Raw genomic sequence first — 15,097 nt, 5'->3', positions numbered from 1 at the left:
GATACCATGTAGTCTCTATTTAAAGATTACCTCCTCCCTTTCAATCAGTAAAATAATATCACATCATCTCGAGTACACATGCTGCACACATTGCGCAGGACACTTGTGTACTGTATGTACTGATGGACCCCCCCCCCCCCCCCCAAAAAAAAAATGCCACATGGCCCCTCCTGTGAAACTCTATGTTTCACTTTCTTCTTGAGTCAGGGCTAAGTGACACCTATGCACTGAATCCTCAGCAGGTGCACCACGCTCATCTCTCTCCATGTCCCTGAGTGACCCGGCACCACATTCTAGCGCTGCGCCGCTGCCAGCAGCAGCAAATTAGACACCGGCACCCCCTGCCTGATAAGTACTTCTCTGTCCCACATCCATTATTTTTAGCTGGGATGCAAGCCTCCATCTACACTTAATATGAGAAAAGAGTGCCTTGTATTCGCACCACCTCTAAATCCATCATACTGTATCACTGTTTTTTCAGTTGGCGCAAAGCAGCTCAATACACACACGCACATACACTCATCCCATCCTTCTTTATCTCTTTATGCCTTGCTTTTGCACCATCTCTCTCCATCTCCGTTTCTGTCTATCGGGAGAAAGAGAGCAGGTTGGTCCTTGTCTCCTCACTCCACCCACTTGTACAGGACACACGCACACACACACACACACACACACAGACACACAAGGTTGTCACCCCAGCATCTCCATTGGCCCCCACCTCATCTTTCCCAATAACACCCCACGTTGACAGACACTTGCACCAATGTCAAACTTAGCCCCACCCCTCTTGCCCCGTGTGCCCCACTGCCAGTTACCCATGTGAGGTTTTTAATAAGGTGGATGCAAGAGTTGGTCTTGCTCTCTTCTGGGTGACGCGGATTGGAAGGGGTTCTCTATACTTTCACCAAACTGTGAGGTTTTTTTTTCTTCTTTTACTTTGCGAAACTGTAAATACATCTAACGTCCAAGAGAGGAGCCATGAAGTGGACCTGGGTGCTGGTGGCAGTCTTGCTGTCCTTTGGGGCGCTATCACTGGGCAAAGACAGCTTGGACTTCCCAGAGTATGATGGCAAGGACCGCGTGCATGACCTCAACGCCAAGAACTATAAGTCTGTGATGAAGAAGTACGATGTCATGGTGGTGTACTACCATGACCATCCCGGATCCAACCGCGTCGCCCAGAGACAGTTTGAGATTGAGGAGTTGACCCTTGAGGTGGGTTGAGTTGGGGACGATGGGTCGAACTGATGGGAAAGCTGTATAACTAGGGATGGATTCATAATGCAGAGTACACAGAAACGTTACTCTTGAACTCATAGTCGCTGTAAAGAGTTTGGTTGGAGGTTGTAGTATGTATTTTTGATCTAGTTTAATTTGATTTGGTTGCACATCATAATCATGCAGATGTGTGTGACAGAATACTGCTGGTAGAGGAACTAAGCTTTAAATTGAAAATGTAAAAATAGATGTTTGTTCATAGTAAAGGTGTAAGTGAGTGGTTACAATGAAAAGAAAGAGAATAGTTGGTAGCAAAGACATCTCTTTTTTTTGTGCAAGATTTGAAATGTGTTAAATGTTAAATTGAGCACAGTTATCATGGGAAGGTGATGCTGCAAGGTGGAAAATCAGCTGGATTCAGAAACGCTGATAGGGGAAGTCGAAAGATTGTGTCACAAGCCTGCTGTGTGTCGTCAGTGTCGTCCACCGAGACCTGAGCTGTGGATATCATTGTGTTTGTGTGTGTGTTTGTGTGTGTGTGTGCGCGTGTGTGTGTGAGTTGATGTACTAAACGCACTTCTATCGGTATACCTCAGGATCAGCCTTCAATGTCAGCATGGATACTCAGCAGTCTCATCACATTCCTCACAGAGAGACATTACATCATCATTCGGGAGGCGTTCACAGTATCAGCTCACAAACGGATCAAACCCCAACTGACCTGGGGTCATGTTACTTAAAAATATTTTTTTAAACACACAGAATATCAAATGTCACATACTCGTACATTCGTTCTATTTGCATTTATTGTCCTTCTTTTTCACACATTTTAGATTGGACCAGAATAAACGACCTGACCGGATCTCAAACTGTGTTTCACACAGAATTAATATTGGACTAATATCTGCTGTGAACTTTAGGATGATGACAGATCTCGTGTTAAGGCATTTGGCACGGCCACTGTACATTTTATAATAAAGGCTGCTTCCTTATCCACTTAAAATTATAGAAAGGAAAGCATGAATACACGCTGTCGTATCACATCCGATCAACAGCCTCTGGTGTCTCTGTACGGGAGGGAGCCTTTGGGGTCGGTCTCAGGGCTGGAGGTCCTGTCTCCGGTAGTGCAGCCTCAGCTCGGCGCTGTGATTGACACTTGAAGTCTTGTACCTGTCAGCGGATCCCAGAGCGCAGAGCATCGTCGCCACCTCGCCAAAATAGTCCCTGGGCTGGTGTCGCTTCTGGCGCTATATTTATCCCAAGCTGCTTTTGTGGTGGGTCAAGCTCCCCGAAGGCTTTCGTTTCTCCTTATGAATGTATTATGATTTACATTTAATGAGGATTTATTATTAGTAACAGGCAGAAGCAGCAGCAGAAAAGAGCTCAAAGGCACTCTGTTAGTGAAAGGTTAAGGGAAATGGTGGGAGAGAGGAGGTCATAACTAACTAAGTGTTTTCTCCCTGGCCAAAGAAAAGTGACATAGTTAAGGGGGCCTCATATTGTGACGGGGGTCGGCGGTGTGTGTTCATTCATCACTTGGCCGTATTTCCAAATCAATAACAGGGCCTGCATTCTCCTGTTTTAATAATTGCTCACTGTCCATGAATAGATAGTACAATGTATGAGGAGATATCATTTGGGATTAACAGGAAATTCAATTGTATCATATGCTGTGTTCATATTTTTGCCATATATATATATATATATATATATATATATATATATATATATATATATATATGGCCATTTTGTATCAATGAACAGTGCAAAGTGGCAGCATTTGAGAAAACATTGACATGTATTAAGCTGCAGAGCATTTAGCATGTTTTGCATGCTGATTTAGTTATGAAATTCCATCCGAGCTACTCAGGATGTTGGTCTTTGCATGTCTGTTGCAGTTTTTTGATATCAGCCACATTACAGCATATACACCACGGTCTAACAAGGACAAGCAGAAATTAAGCTATGAAAGCGCTTTTTAATTTAATAGTTTAAAAAAAATACGCTAAAAAAAGGATGTCACCAGATAAATTAATTTGTTTATTTTACACATTCGAATCCAGATAAACAACCTCCAATGTTTCTGTGTAAATACACATATATAACAGTAGTGTACCTCACACTTGCAGACTTGTAATGTATTGGTTGTATTCAAATGTTCAGAACAGAAAAATAATCAGAAAATGAATATTTTTTATGACAATGTATCTACAAATGTATCCTTCAGTTGCTTAGATAACATGGAGCCTTACTCCCCTCAATCACTTGCCCTTGAAATACTTTTTTTTAGCCTACTTAAATGCCGAGAGGGGGAATATTGTTCAATGCAAAATAAGCTATAGTCACAGTAAAACCAAATACGGTACCTCTAAATATTCAATTTGCTTATTGTTTACATATATTTATATATGTATATCATTTTAGGTGTATATAGAGATATATTTGCATAGATTCTAATTCACCTGCTGCCGAGCTACAAACTCACTAACGAAACTGCTTCACTGCCCCACCCATCTGCAAACAATCACAAGCAAAAACAAGAATGTTCTGCAGGACAGTGGGTCAGTCAAACTATTTACGACCGTAAAAGCAGCTGTTCAAGATCTCTCCAGTGTGCACCAGTGTGTGTGTGTGTCTGTGTGTGTGTCTGTGTGTGTCTGTGTGTGTCTGTGTGTGTGTGTGTGTGTCTGTGTGTGTGTGTGTGTGTGTGTGTGTGTGTGTGTGTGTGTGTGTGTGTGTGTGCGTGCGTGCTTTTTACCATCCAAACACACTGACACAACCCTGGAAGCACTTCCTCAATGCCGCCTGTCTGTGAACGGGGCCCTGCCATTGGTGGAACCAACTGTCAGTCATGAGGTTCAAGTTTCATACAGATTTAGAAAGTGCATGAGCTGCGCTCTCAAAAGCAGGCTTTTATGGTAATGAACCTACCGAGTGAGACAACTTTGTCAAAACGGTATGAATGTGCGAGAGGCTCGTGCAGGCTTGTGTTCCCGTGTTTTATGGGCTCACACTGAGCCGACACAGCATGTCCTCTATATGACAGTGTCTTTGGTTTACAGCTTGCAGCCCAGGTCCTGGATGAGTTTGACGATGAAGATATCGGAGTCGGCCTCGTTGATGCAAAGCACGACAAAGTCGTTGCAAAGAAATTAGGTAAACCCTCGGCAACATAACTGCAGACCAATAACTTTACCTATAATAGATCGCAAAATATAATGGCTAAGAATTTGAACGAATCTGTCTAACTAGAGATACTGTAGCCTGTAGATGTGACCTGCTTTACTTCCATGTCCCTGAAAACAAGTAACCGGCCACGCCCTGAGCTGGCACTGCACTGTGTCAAGAGATGTGGGAAGGATGAGGCCAACTTGTATGTGACCTTTGCTCGGGTCGGGGCTTCTTCTCTCTTTCCCCAGGCCTCGATGAGTCCGACAGCATCTTCATCTTCACAGACGATGAAGTCATAGAATACGATGGCGAGCTTGCAGCAGACACTATCGTGGAGTTCATCTATGATGTTCGTGAGGATATAATCTCCCAGTTAATAGCCTGCTTTATTTTAGAAGAAGAAAGAAACATCTCTAAATCCCACTTTGCTTTCTTTGAAGATGACACACAGAAGCTGACTCTTGGTCTCTTCTTTTCTTTGCCCCTCCCCCTTATCCTCCATGACCTTCCTTTTCCTTCATAGGTTCTTGAGGACCCAGTGGAAATTATTGACAATAGTAGGGAACTGAAAGGCTTTGAAAACATCGAAGAGGACATCAAACTGGTGGGCTACTTTAAGAGTCACAAGTCAGAACGTAAGAATCTGTACTGTGATGGCATGATAACCTGTTTCAATTTGTCTTTTTTACAGTTGCTTTTCAACATAATTGCTCATGATTGCAACTGCAACAGAGGCCAGGGTCAGATTGCTTGATTTAACTTGATTGAGCCGCATAACGATTCGATTTTTAAAGGGATTTTCAAGTGACAACACTAGGAGCCACAATAATGATGAATGCAACAAGTCTACATTCTTAGATTTTTCATACAGGAGCTGATCTACTGAAACAACTTGATGGATGCCTATAACATTTCAGATTTTGAGGCGTTCGTCGATGCTGCTGAAGAGTTCCATCCTCACATCAAGTTCTTTGCCACATTTAGTCCTAAAGTGAGTAATAAAGATTATATTATTACATTTGATTAGACACAACATTTCTTTCATGAGCTAATAATAAGCTCTGTATTTCATTGGGTGTCGAGCAGTTAATGCACAGTGGGGTTATCAAAGCTTTTTTGCCTAACACAGCTGCAGAAATGAGGTTTAGTGAGAGCATCGTTTGTGGCCAGAGAACCAAATCTATGTAGAGAATGTAAAGAAGAGAGATGTCGGAGTTGGGTGAGCAACTCTCTTTACATTACACACAGTCATTTGGTCCGTTTCTAATAGAAAAATGTGAATTAGTGCAGCTTTAACTTAATTGTGTATAACACTTGTATAACACCTGCAAATGGAGCCTTGAGGCACTCCACAAAGGATTAGAACATATTTAACACCTGTACTGAACAATATATTTTCTACATCATAATTGTCTGCTGAATCAGAGTCATTTGATCAGGAAAAGGTTGGTGGGTAGAGAACTATCATGTCTGAGGGAAGCCCTTTAAAACACAAAGCTCTTAGCTGGGGGAGACCACTTCCTAGAAGTCCTCAAAGAAAGAAGAATTCTCCTTCCTTATCTGTCTGTATATTGAAAAGTAAGAAGTACACTAGCAGACCTGTAAACATCGGTCTGCAGATTGGCCACTAAATATTCATTAAACCTTTGTTGGTGCGCGGGAAAAAACCTGAATTGAAGTGTCTGTTAAAAGTTGTACCACTCTGAATTTCCACATCCAAAACACAAACAGTATCTGCACAACATTTAAAATTCCAAACATAATTTTTGTCCTCAAATATGACCAATAATTTGAATGTATTCATGCAAACTAAATTGGTGTAATATGTTTGTTATAAACCACTAACATGGTTCCTGGGTCCTTTGTGCTTCTAATCCTCGGGTCGTGTGTTATAGGTTGCCAAAACTCTGGAGCTGAAGATCAATGAGGTGGACTTCTATGAACCCTTCATTGATGATCCAGTGGTCATCCCAGGGAAACCTTACTCTGAGGAAGAGCTGGTGAAATTCATTGAAGATAATGACAGGTAGGTCCCATCAATGCTATGCTACAATAATATCATGAGGTCAGGGCTCCACGGTCCATCATGAAAAACAAAACGGGTAAAAACGTGTTCCTCTGTGATTTTTCAAGACCAACCCTGAGGAAGCTGCAGCCACACAACATGTATGAGATCTGGGTAAGAACATTAACATGTTCGAAGGCAGCGAAAACTGGCCCACAATTCTGTTTTTGGTCCAACTGGTCTTCTGGGAAGAGGCCTTGATGAGATTTCAACTCCAGAACAGTCTCTGGATTTCTTTCGACAAGTCCCCCCAGTGGGTTCAGTTTGTCTTTGTTGTTTCCACAGGATGACCATGTAGATGGAGAACATATCATTGCTTTTGCAGAGGAGTCTGATCCAGGTAAAGAAACCCTGAATGAATTGTTAACATTACGGAAATAAACGCCACGCGATTGTGTTCAAATCTTAACCAGTCACTGCTAGCAAGCCTAGAGAGGGTTCAACTGGGCTACAAAGGTGATGACCAGATGTTATGGGGATGCAGGTGACTGAAGGACGAGTACCACCCTACCGATTCGCCCTTATTGTAGTTTTATCTACACTGTTGTGCTCTCCACTCCGTAGACGGTTTCGAGTTCCTTGAGATCCTGAAGGAAGTTGCTGAGGATAACACGGACAACCCTGACCTCAGCATCGTCTGGATTGACCCTGACGACTTCCCCCTGGTAATATAACACCGTCCTGATGCAATGCTGAAACACATATTCTTCACAAAAGTCACATTTATTTGATTGAACCTGACTGATGACAGATAAATTAATCCAATTGATTTTCCTTATCTTCCCTGCAGCTTCTGCCCCACTGGGAGAAGACTTTTGGAATTGACTTGTCCTTCCCACAGATTGGTGTTGTCGATGTTGGTGATGTAAGTCATATTTTTGGTACTTTATTCAGAAATTGCCTGATGCTGGAAGTTGTGGTAATTTGATGATTTACAAATGTGTACGGTAATATGAACAGTCTTGATTGATTTTGATTGACCAATCTTGGGGGCCTTGCCTTATTGAGGAGCTCAAGTTAAAATCTACTTTTAATATCCTTAATATTTCAGTTGATATTATGCTTTCACAGTGTTGATATCCTTAACAGTTCTATATGTGGCATTCGGAAGACTGATAGCAGAAAACAACAAGTGGCTTAATGTCGACCTGAGCAGAGCTTGAAGTCGCTCTCCCTCGTTGCTCCGTTAGCTGCTAGCTGCTGGCTCGGACGACGCCATGTTGAGAGCCATGTGGAGGCAATCCCTCAATCTTTGCTATGCTCTAAATTTGGAATTCATCACCCTTCAACTAATTTGTGTTCCATCACATTATCTAAAGAATAACGGACACACAGGAAACCTGGGGCAGGTAGTATGCCACTGTAGATAGGTTATTTGTTTCTGAGGTAAAATTGTTTGTATGCGCCTCAATAGGGGCCCATAATGTAGGTAGATTTTGGGTTAATCCGGCCTGATATACCATACCGTAGATGGGTTAGTCCACACGCCTGCGTTCTTGTGCAACTTGTATGTGCCTCCTGTGCAAACATTGCTCCATAGAGCTAGTGGTCAAAAACACCACAAGTTACCCTCAAAGCTTTCGCCTCCTCACAAGAACTTCTTCTTCTTCTTCTTCTTCTTCTTCTTCTTCTTCTTCTTCTTCTTCTTCTTCTTCTTCTTCTTCTTCTTCTTCTTCTTCTTCTTCTTCTTCTTCTTCTTCTCACTGCAGGCTGACAGCGTGTGGATGGACATGGACGATGGTGAAGACTTGCCGTCTGTAGACGAGCTGGAGGACTGGATTGAGGACGTTCTTTCAGGTGAAATTGATCCTGATAATGATGATGATGATGATGATGATGAAGATGACGATGAAGATGATGATGATGATGATGACGACGATGATGATGATGATGATGACGACGACGATGATGATGATGACGACGATGATGATGATGACGACGATGATGATGACGACGATGATGATGACGACGATGATGACGACGACGATGATGATGATGATGATGATGATGATGATGACGACGATGATGACGACGACGATGATGATGATGATGATGATGATGATGATGATGATGATGATGATGATGATGATTATTAAATCATTACGTCATAATTTACTGACCAATGCAGTTTCAAGAGTCAAAATCATTAACTCTGTCAAATCATCTTCTTTTGTAACTGGTTCTCGTGTCGATCTCATCAGTCCATTTTGATATCTCATCTGTTCCTCATCCTCTCCCGCATCTCACCGGGACAATATTCCACTACTCGTTTAGCCCTCTCCCCGATTAATCTATTTATTAATCCTCCATGTAACAAAGTACTTTCTAAGATAAGATCCCACAGTACCTTTATTCACACATGTAACACTGTCTGGTACAATGGAAAAAAGAAATAACTTCAAAACCTCGCCATCTACTATTGATTTTTATATTATTGCCAAGTTTATATTTTCCAAAACTCTGGAGGGGTTACAGTGTTGTATGCATTATGTCTGAGTCCATCTGTGGAGTCTGTTGCAGTCTGAATGTGTTTTATCTGTTCATTTATTTCAGTCAGACCCGAGGGTGCTAGCAGGCTATTCTGGGTCTTAAGTATCAGCCTACTCTGTGAAATCAATGTAACGCTGTACCCTGTACCTCATATGGATGTTTTCTACGATGATGAAATATGACAACAGCCATATTCTATTTTTGTAACAAGAGGATTTTAACTTACTGTAAAGTCTTAAATAAATTACAGCTTTGACAGAAACCACCATCACCGTATAGTTTTTTTTAAGGCGTGTGCATGCTTGTGAATTATAAATAAATATATACATGATCTAAATTGTGCTGCAGGACTTCCGGTTTTCAGGTCGAAAGCCTCAACTACAAACCTGACTCGACATCGAGCACTGAGGTCAGGGCAGAGGTCAAGTACCGGCCAAATAACCTGTAAAGACTCTAGCAATACCATGTGCATCATTAGATACATTTTCCTGAATACTAAATGGTAGACCGGTTTAGTGTGCTTTCAGTTTCATTCAATAAATAACAGACTTCCCAAACTGATCTCATCTGACCACAAAGAGCATACTGGAACAGAAGTTTACCTGCAGTGTTCTCCGTTTAGTCTTTTTACAGGGATTCATGCAAGTTGAAAAAAGAAAACACTTGAGCATGGCAGCTGTCAAAGTTTGCTCTTTCTAAAGCTGCTTTAGAAAGAGCAGCTTTCTAGAGTCATTACAGACAGTAACTTTTTATTACTGTCTGTAATAAAAGTATTCTTGTAAAGGGCTACATTCATTCATTCCACAAGAATGTCAATGTGGAATTACTTATAGTGGAAAGATCCACCCTTCGTGCCCGTTGGTCCATGCATGCAGAAAAAAACAACAGAATGTTAATGTTTAACGGTGACTTCCACTAATTACAGAAGTTGATTATTTTTCATAAATATTATATTTTATATAATAGGATATTTATATAATATACATGCTATAAAATCCTAGATTCCCTGTTAAACGGACAAATGCATTCTTTACACAGATATCCATGCCTTGAAAAAAACATGAATACACAGGAATGGAGACTAGCAGATGGGAGGAATACAGTTTTTTATTTATGACGAAAAACCCAAAAACTTAGTGCTGTGTAGGCTCCCCCTGATCATCGGTGCTCGACCCCTCTCATCTCGTGACCCAACTGCGCCCCCTCCTCCAGTACGTGGCGCGCATGCGCCAGCTAGAGACACGCCTCTTCTTTCTACGAGCCATGTGGTTTGCCGTTGATAAATAAAGATCTCTGCTGATTTTTTTACTCCCCCCCCCGCCTCCCTCTGTTTTACTTTCTATATTTTGTACACAAAAGCGGACTTTGGCGCAGTCGGAGCCGCCGGAATGTCTGCGAGCCTCCAGGCGCAGGTGGAGTCGGTGCTCGGAGCGCTGGTCAAAGCCGCGACGGTGGAGTTGACCAAACTGTTCGAGAGCAGATACCGAGCGTCGGCTCAGGAGGCGGTTGCGGCCCGCTCGGACGACAAAGGGCCGACCGCCACGCGGGCTCGCCTGTCCCCCGGCGACGCAACACGCAGCATCGGCGTGCAAGTGGACGAGGACATCGGTGCGCCGTTTGAGCTTTCCGGTGGGTGCCTTTTTGGAGCTTTAACTCCCGCGACTTCCTGTTTACGTGCGCGGCGAGGCTGCACGAGGGGAGTGCACACTGGTGGTTCGCATTCCGAACATTAGTGCATGTGTGTATGAACTGTGTACACATTTAGCTTGATGCTTTGTGTGTGCGTGTGTTTAGTTCGAGCACGCGCTATTGTTCATGTGAAACTGTTGCACTCAACTCCTGCAGGGTTCCCCCAGTGTAATGGAATGTGTGTGTGTGTGTGTGTGTGTGTGTGTGTCTCTGCCTTAACCCTCCCCCCTCTTCTCCACAGGCCCCCCTGTCCTCTCAGATGAGGATTGTTTGAGGGAGTGCAGTCTCCTCCCATCAGAAACCCTCCTGACTGAAGATAAGGGCCAAGTTGACCCTGAGGGGTCTCCACTGAAGGAACAGGTCAGTGCATATTTACAGGGGGGGGGGGGTTGTTATTAACCTGTGGAATAGGGAGGAACAGGGCTGAGTGGAAGCTGTGAGCAGTTCTATGTGGTTCATTGGCACATCGCCGAAGCATGCCTGTGTTTTTTTATAGCAGTTTAATGGCTTGTGTTGCCCCAAAGCTCGGGCTCCGTTGTTCCTGTTTGCTGAAGACGACACATGTCTTCTTCTTTAAACAGGTTGTGGCAGAGACTGCACATATGGTGGAGTTGAGCGGGTTTGAAGCAGAGTCTCCAACTGATGTGGCTCTTCCAACAGTCCTTTTGCACGGTAAGGAAAAGCACCGTAACACGTTTTTTAATAAGTGTTTGGTAGATTTATTTATATAACAATGCTTCTTCGCAATACATTGTATACCATTGGAAAGCCTCTTATTTCCCTTTTTTAAAATGGTGTCCCATTTGTAAGGAACTTGCATTTCTGGGATGAGCAGCACACCTGAGTAGGTGGGTTGTGCCCATGAAAGATTTGCCTAATCTTCCCTGCCAATGCCGAACAGCTTATTCTGCTGTTGCTATTGACTCTTTTTTTTGGTGGATTGAAGTCAAGTAACAAGGAAGAAACAAGTCATATTAGTAATTTTCTTTATTAATTTAACAAACAGAACCATACTCAGCCACAACAGCCTGGCTCCTCCTCCTCATGCTGGTGACCAGCCTGCTCACACACTGCTGTGGGATGGCTCCTCCTTTTCATGCTGGTCACCAGCCTGCTCACACACTGCTGTGGGGTGGCTCCTCCTCCTCATGCTGGTCACCAGCCTGCTCACACACTGCTGTGGGATGGCTCCTCCTCCTCATGCTGGTCACCAGCCTGCTCACACACTGCTGTGGGATGGCATTTCCCTCCCCTAGCAGAATTTCTCGCAAATCAGCCAACATGGTTGTGTTTGTCACTCTAGCACGAACAGCACGCCCAAGGTCATCTCGATATCTCTCTGCTTTGAGATTGCCTCCAATGAAGACGGGCCTTGTTTTTCCAATGAGATGCTGCCCCACACCATCACACAGAGTCACACCTTTTGGTGGAGGCAATCGGTGCAGCACCAGCACAGTGTTCTCCACACTTGGACCCTACGATCAAACTTCCGTAGACAGAATCTAGACTCAACGCTGAACACAACGTTCCTCCACATGTTCAGGTTCCAGTGCAGGTGTTGCCGACACCAGCACAAACAGGCAGTGAAGGGCAGTCATTGCAGAATAAGCTGTTTGGCATTGGGCACATTTATAATGGGCACAACCCACATACTCGGGTGTGCTGCTCATCCCAGAAATGCATGTTCTTTACAAATGGGGTACCTCTGAAAGGGCAATAAACAGGCTTTCCAACAGTATAAAATGTATTGCCAATAGGCATTGTTACATATAGCAATAATCTACCAAACACAAATTTCCTAACTGTGTGTGTGTGTGTGTGTGTTTTATTACTGTGCACAGAGACATATTAAAACAAAATATATACGGCTATAGGTGAAACGTGTCTCTATGCTAGCATTAGTTTTGTTAATATCCCGAAGCTCGAGAGAGATTACATCAGAGGTTGCGGCGCGTTCCACCAAACCTCAACCGACTCAAATGCTGTATTGTAATTGTAAAGGACGGTGGGAATGTATGTCTTTGGTGTTTTTCAGTCTCAAAGGCATGGACATTAAGACGCAAGCCTACGCAAAGCTCTCCAGTGAAACGGAAGCCTCTCGTGATCCAGCCAGATTCACACAATCTCATTTCCGGGGAGACGGTGAAGTTTGTCTGCCCGTTGATCCTCAGGCCGGAGTCCCCCACCCCTAAACCGGACACTTCGGAGAAGCCCGTTAAATCCGAGCCCCAGCAAGTTTGCGTCAGCACCGCCAAGGGCACTGCCTACAGCCCGTCCCCGTCTGACGGAGCGGTGACCCCTGCTCCGGCTGGCGTTTGGGAGCGGATTCACACGCCAGATGAGAGCAAGAGCAACCTCCACATGAAACTGAAACTGAATTCCCCCGACCAGAAGCTGGCGCGCCCCTGTGCGGTGCAACTGGTGGACGTGCTTGCGGTGTCCGAGTCCGCGATGAAGCTCCAGGACGCTGCTGCTAAGGGTCACAGTGGCCCCCAAAAAGCTGGTTGGCCTCTGCCCAAAGACCTCCGGCGCCACCAAGGCCTCCACACCGGCCACCGCCTCTGCTGCTTCACCCCCTGCGAGAACGGCGTCTGGCGGCTCCAGAAGGTGGTGGCCCACAGCCGCGACGGGTACCCGTGCGGCATCTGCGGCAAGACGTTCACGCGGAGGAAGATTCTCCGGCGGCACGAGCGCTTTCACACCGGCGAAAAGCCGTACCCGTGCTCGTCGTGCTCCAAGTCGTTTGCGCTGAGGAAGAGCCTCCGCCGCCACCTGCGGTTCCACACGGGGCAGAGGCCGCACGCCTGCACGCACTGCGGCAAAAGCTTCCGTCTGAGAGAGAATCTGAAGGCACACCTGCGCTTTCACACGGGGGAGAAGCCTTACAACTGCGTCGCCTGTGGCAAGTGGTTCCGGATCAAAGAGAACCTGAAGAAACACAAACGGAGCCCGTGTGGATTCTTTATTCCTTCGTTCAGGATGATCGCCGGCTTGTAGCCAGCGGCAGGATGTCGTGGTGGTTGCACCGCTTTCTACCTCGGACTGAAAACACTGTTTTGCTCTCATGACTGTCATGTGACATTTAGATCGAAAAAATGTACTCTACTTTTTTTAAAGATGAGAGAAAATTATGAGAGGAAAAAGAAACCTGTGGTCCAGATTGATTCCAGAAAAGTTATATTTTAATGGCTGGTTGTAAGAAGCTTATACTACTGATGGACTACTTTTCTTAGTTTCTTATTCATTGCCATGTTTCTGCCTCTTGTTGATTGTGGACCAATGTTTGCAGGACTGAACTACTTCACCCTTTTTCTTTCTATTTTGCTTATAGGCCTTCTGAGAAACAAATTATTAGTCTAAAAAAAATAAGCTCCGCCGAACACCAGGTTTAGTACCGAAGTGCTCGAGTACCGATGGGCTCGCCTGCCAACCCCTTCTGTGTCATGGTTACAATAACACTTTCACTGATATTTAAATGTTTTCTATATATTCTTTCTATGCTTTTTTTACTTTATACCCATGTCTCTGATCAAAAAGTGTTTGTTTTTGTATTCATGCTTATTGCCTGATGTATGTCGACTTCTTTCCTTTCATGACCTGGATGTCAAAGACGGAGGTTTTAATGTTCAAACCCTTTGGAACGACAACAGTACGACGCGTTCGTACTCATATTCACTTTTTTTAATACAGTCTTTCCTTTTTTTAAAAGTTGTAATATTCCTGAATACGTGTCTATCATACTGTAAAACTTATTTTTACTAGATATCAGTTTCTTGTGTATTATTAAATACATTTTGTGTGGCGCATAGATCATTTAGTTATTTTGTTTCATTGACGTACTACAATCAGCGTGGTGGAAGGGTACAACTTTTAAATAAACTTCCCTTTGTAAGAAGTATTGAGATGTGTTACGAGGTAGTAAAAGTAGCAATAGTGCATAAATACTGTTGCAATCTTTAAAGTACAAAAGTAAATGTCTACTCGTCTTGCAGAGTGGCACAGCTGTTAAGGTGGGGCTAATTTACACTACTTTATATTCTGCCTGGAAGCCTTAGTCTGTATTAATATATCAGAATGTGTTAAGTGATTTATATAATTAATATTGATCGTCTAAATCTGCAAAGCAACTAGCGACTTAAACTGTAAAAGAAATGAAGAGCAAAATGTTCATTTTGAAAGCCAGTATTGTGCTCTTCATTTCATTAACAGTAGAAAGTATTACTGTAATCATCCTGTAATAAAGGAGTATAAGATATAAATACCACCCACACTGTGTTCAGTTCATCTGGACGTGGAGGGAACCAGAGACATGAAAGCTCTCTTCATCTCGATGCTGAAACCGCAGCATTGTGCACGGACCACTTTGATTGACCATGTTCATTTTTTAATGTCAAGAATCGAGCACATCAGACACATCCAATATTGTACACACATGTTGCTACTCTGTTGTCTTTAATGTCTTTT

General features: G+C 43.7%; 2 protein-coding genes across 2 annotated transcripts; both read left to right on the top strand.

Annotated features, from left to right (window-relative positions):
• The first annotated feature begins 978 nt into the window (after window positions 1-978).
• Window positions 979-8,550, top strand: casq1a (calsequestrin 1a). The gene is made up of 11 exons (XM_034556001.1): window positions 979-1,215; window positions 4,281-4,374; window positions 4,638-4,738; window positions 4,913-5,024; window positions 5,307-5,380; window positions 6,285-6,415; window positions 6,523-6,568; window positions 6,740-6,794; window positions 7,019-7,119; window positions 7,245-7,319; window positions 8,164-8,550. Exons 1-11 carry the CDS (start codon window positions 979-981, stop codon window positions 8,548-8,550), a joined length of 1,413 nt encoding a protein of 470 aa, XP_034411892.1.
• A 1,642-nt stretch (window positions 8,551-10,192) lies between these two features.
• si:rp71-1g18.1 (uncharacterized protein LOC559922 homolog) lies at window positions 10,193-14,441 on the top strand. The gene is made up of 4 exons (XM_034555998.1): window positions 10,193-10,573; window positions 10,875-10,993; window positions 11,215-11,305; window positions 12,669-14,441. Exons 1-4 carry the CDS (start codon window positions 10,333-10,335, stop codon window positions 13,628-13,630), a joined length of 1,413 nt encoding a protein of 470 aa, XP_034411889.1. The 5' UTR covers window positions 10,193-10,332; the 3' UTR covers window positions 13,631-14,441.
• Window positions 14,442-15,097: the final 656 nt, after the last annotated feature.

This window comes from Cyclopterus lumpus, chromosome 17, assembly GCF_009769545.1.
Source record: "Cyclopterus lumpus isolate fCycLum1 chromosome 17, fCycLum1.pri, whole genome shotgun sequence".
Classification (NCBI taxonomy): Eukaryota; Metazoa; Chordata; class Actinopteri; order Perciformes; family Cyclopteridae; genus Cyclopterus; species Cyclopterus lumpus.
Note: the sequence above shows the minus strand (reverse complement) of the source record. Positions and strands in the feature narration are given on the sequence as shown.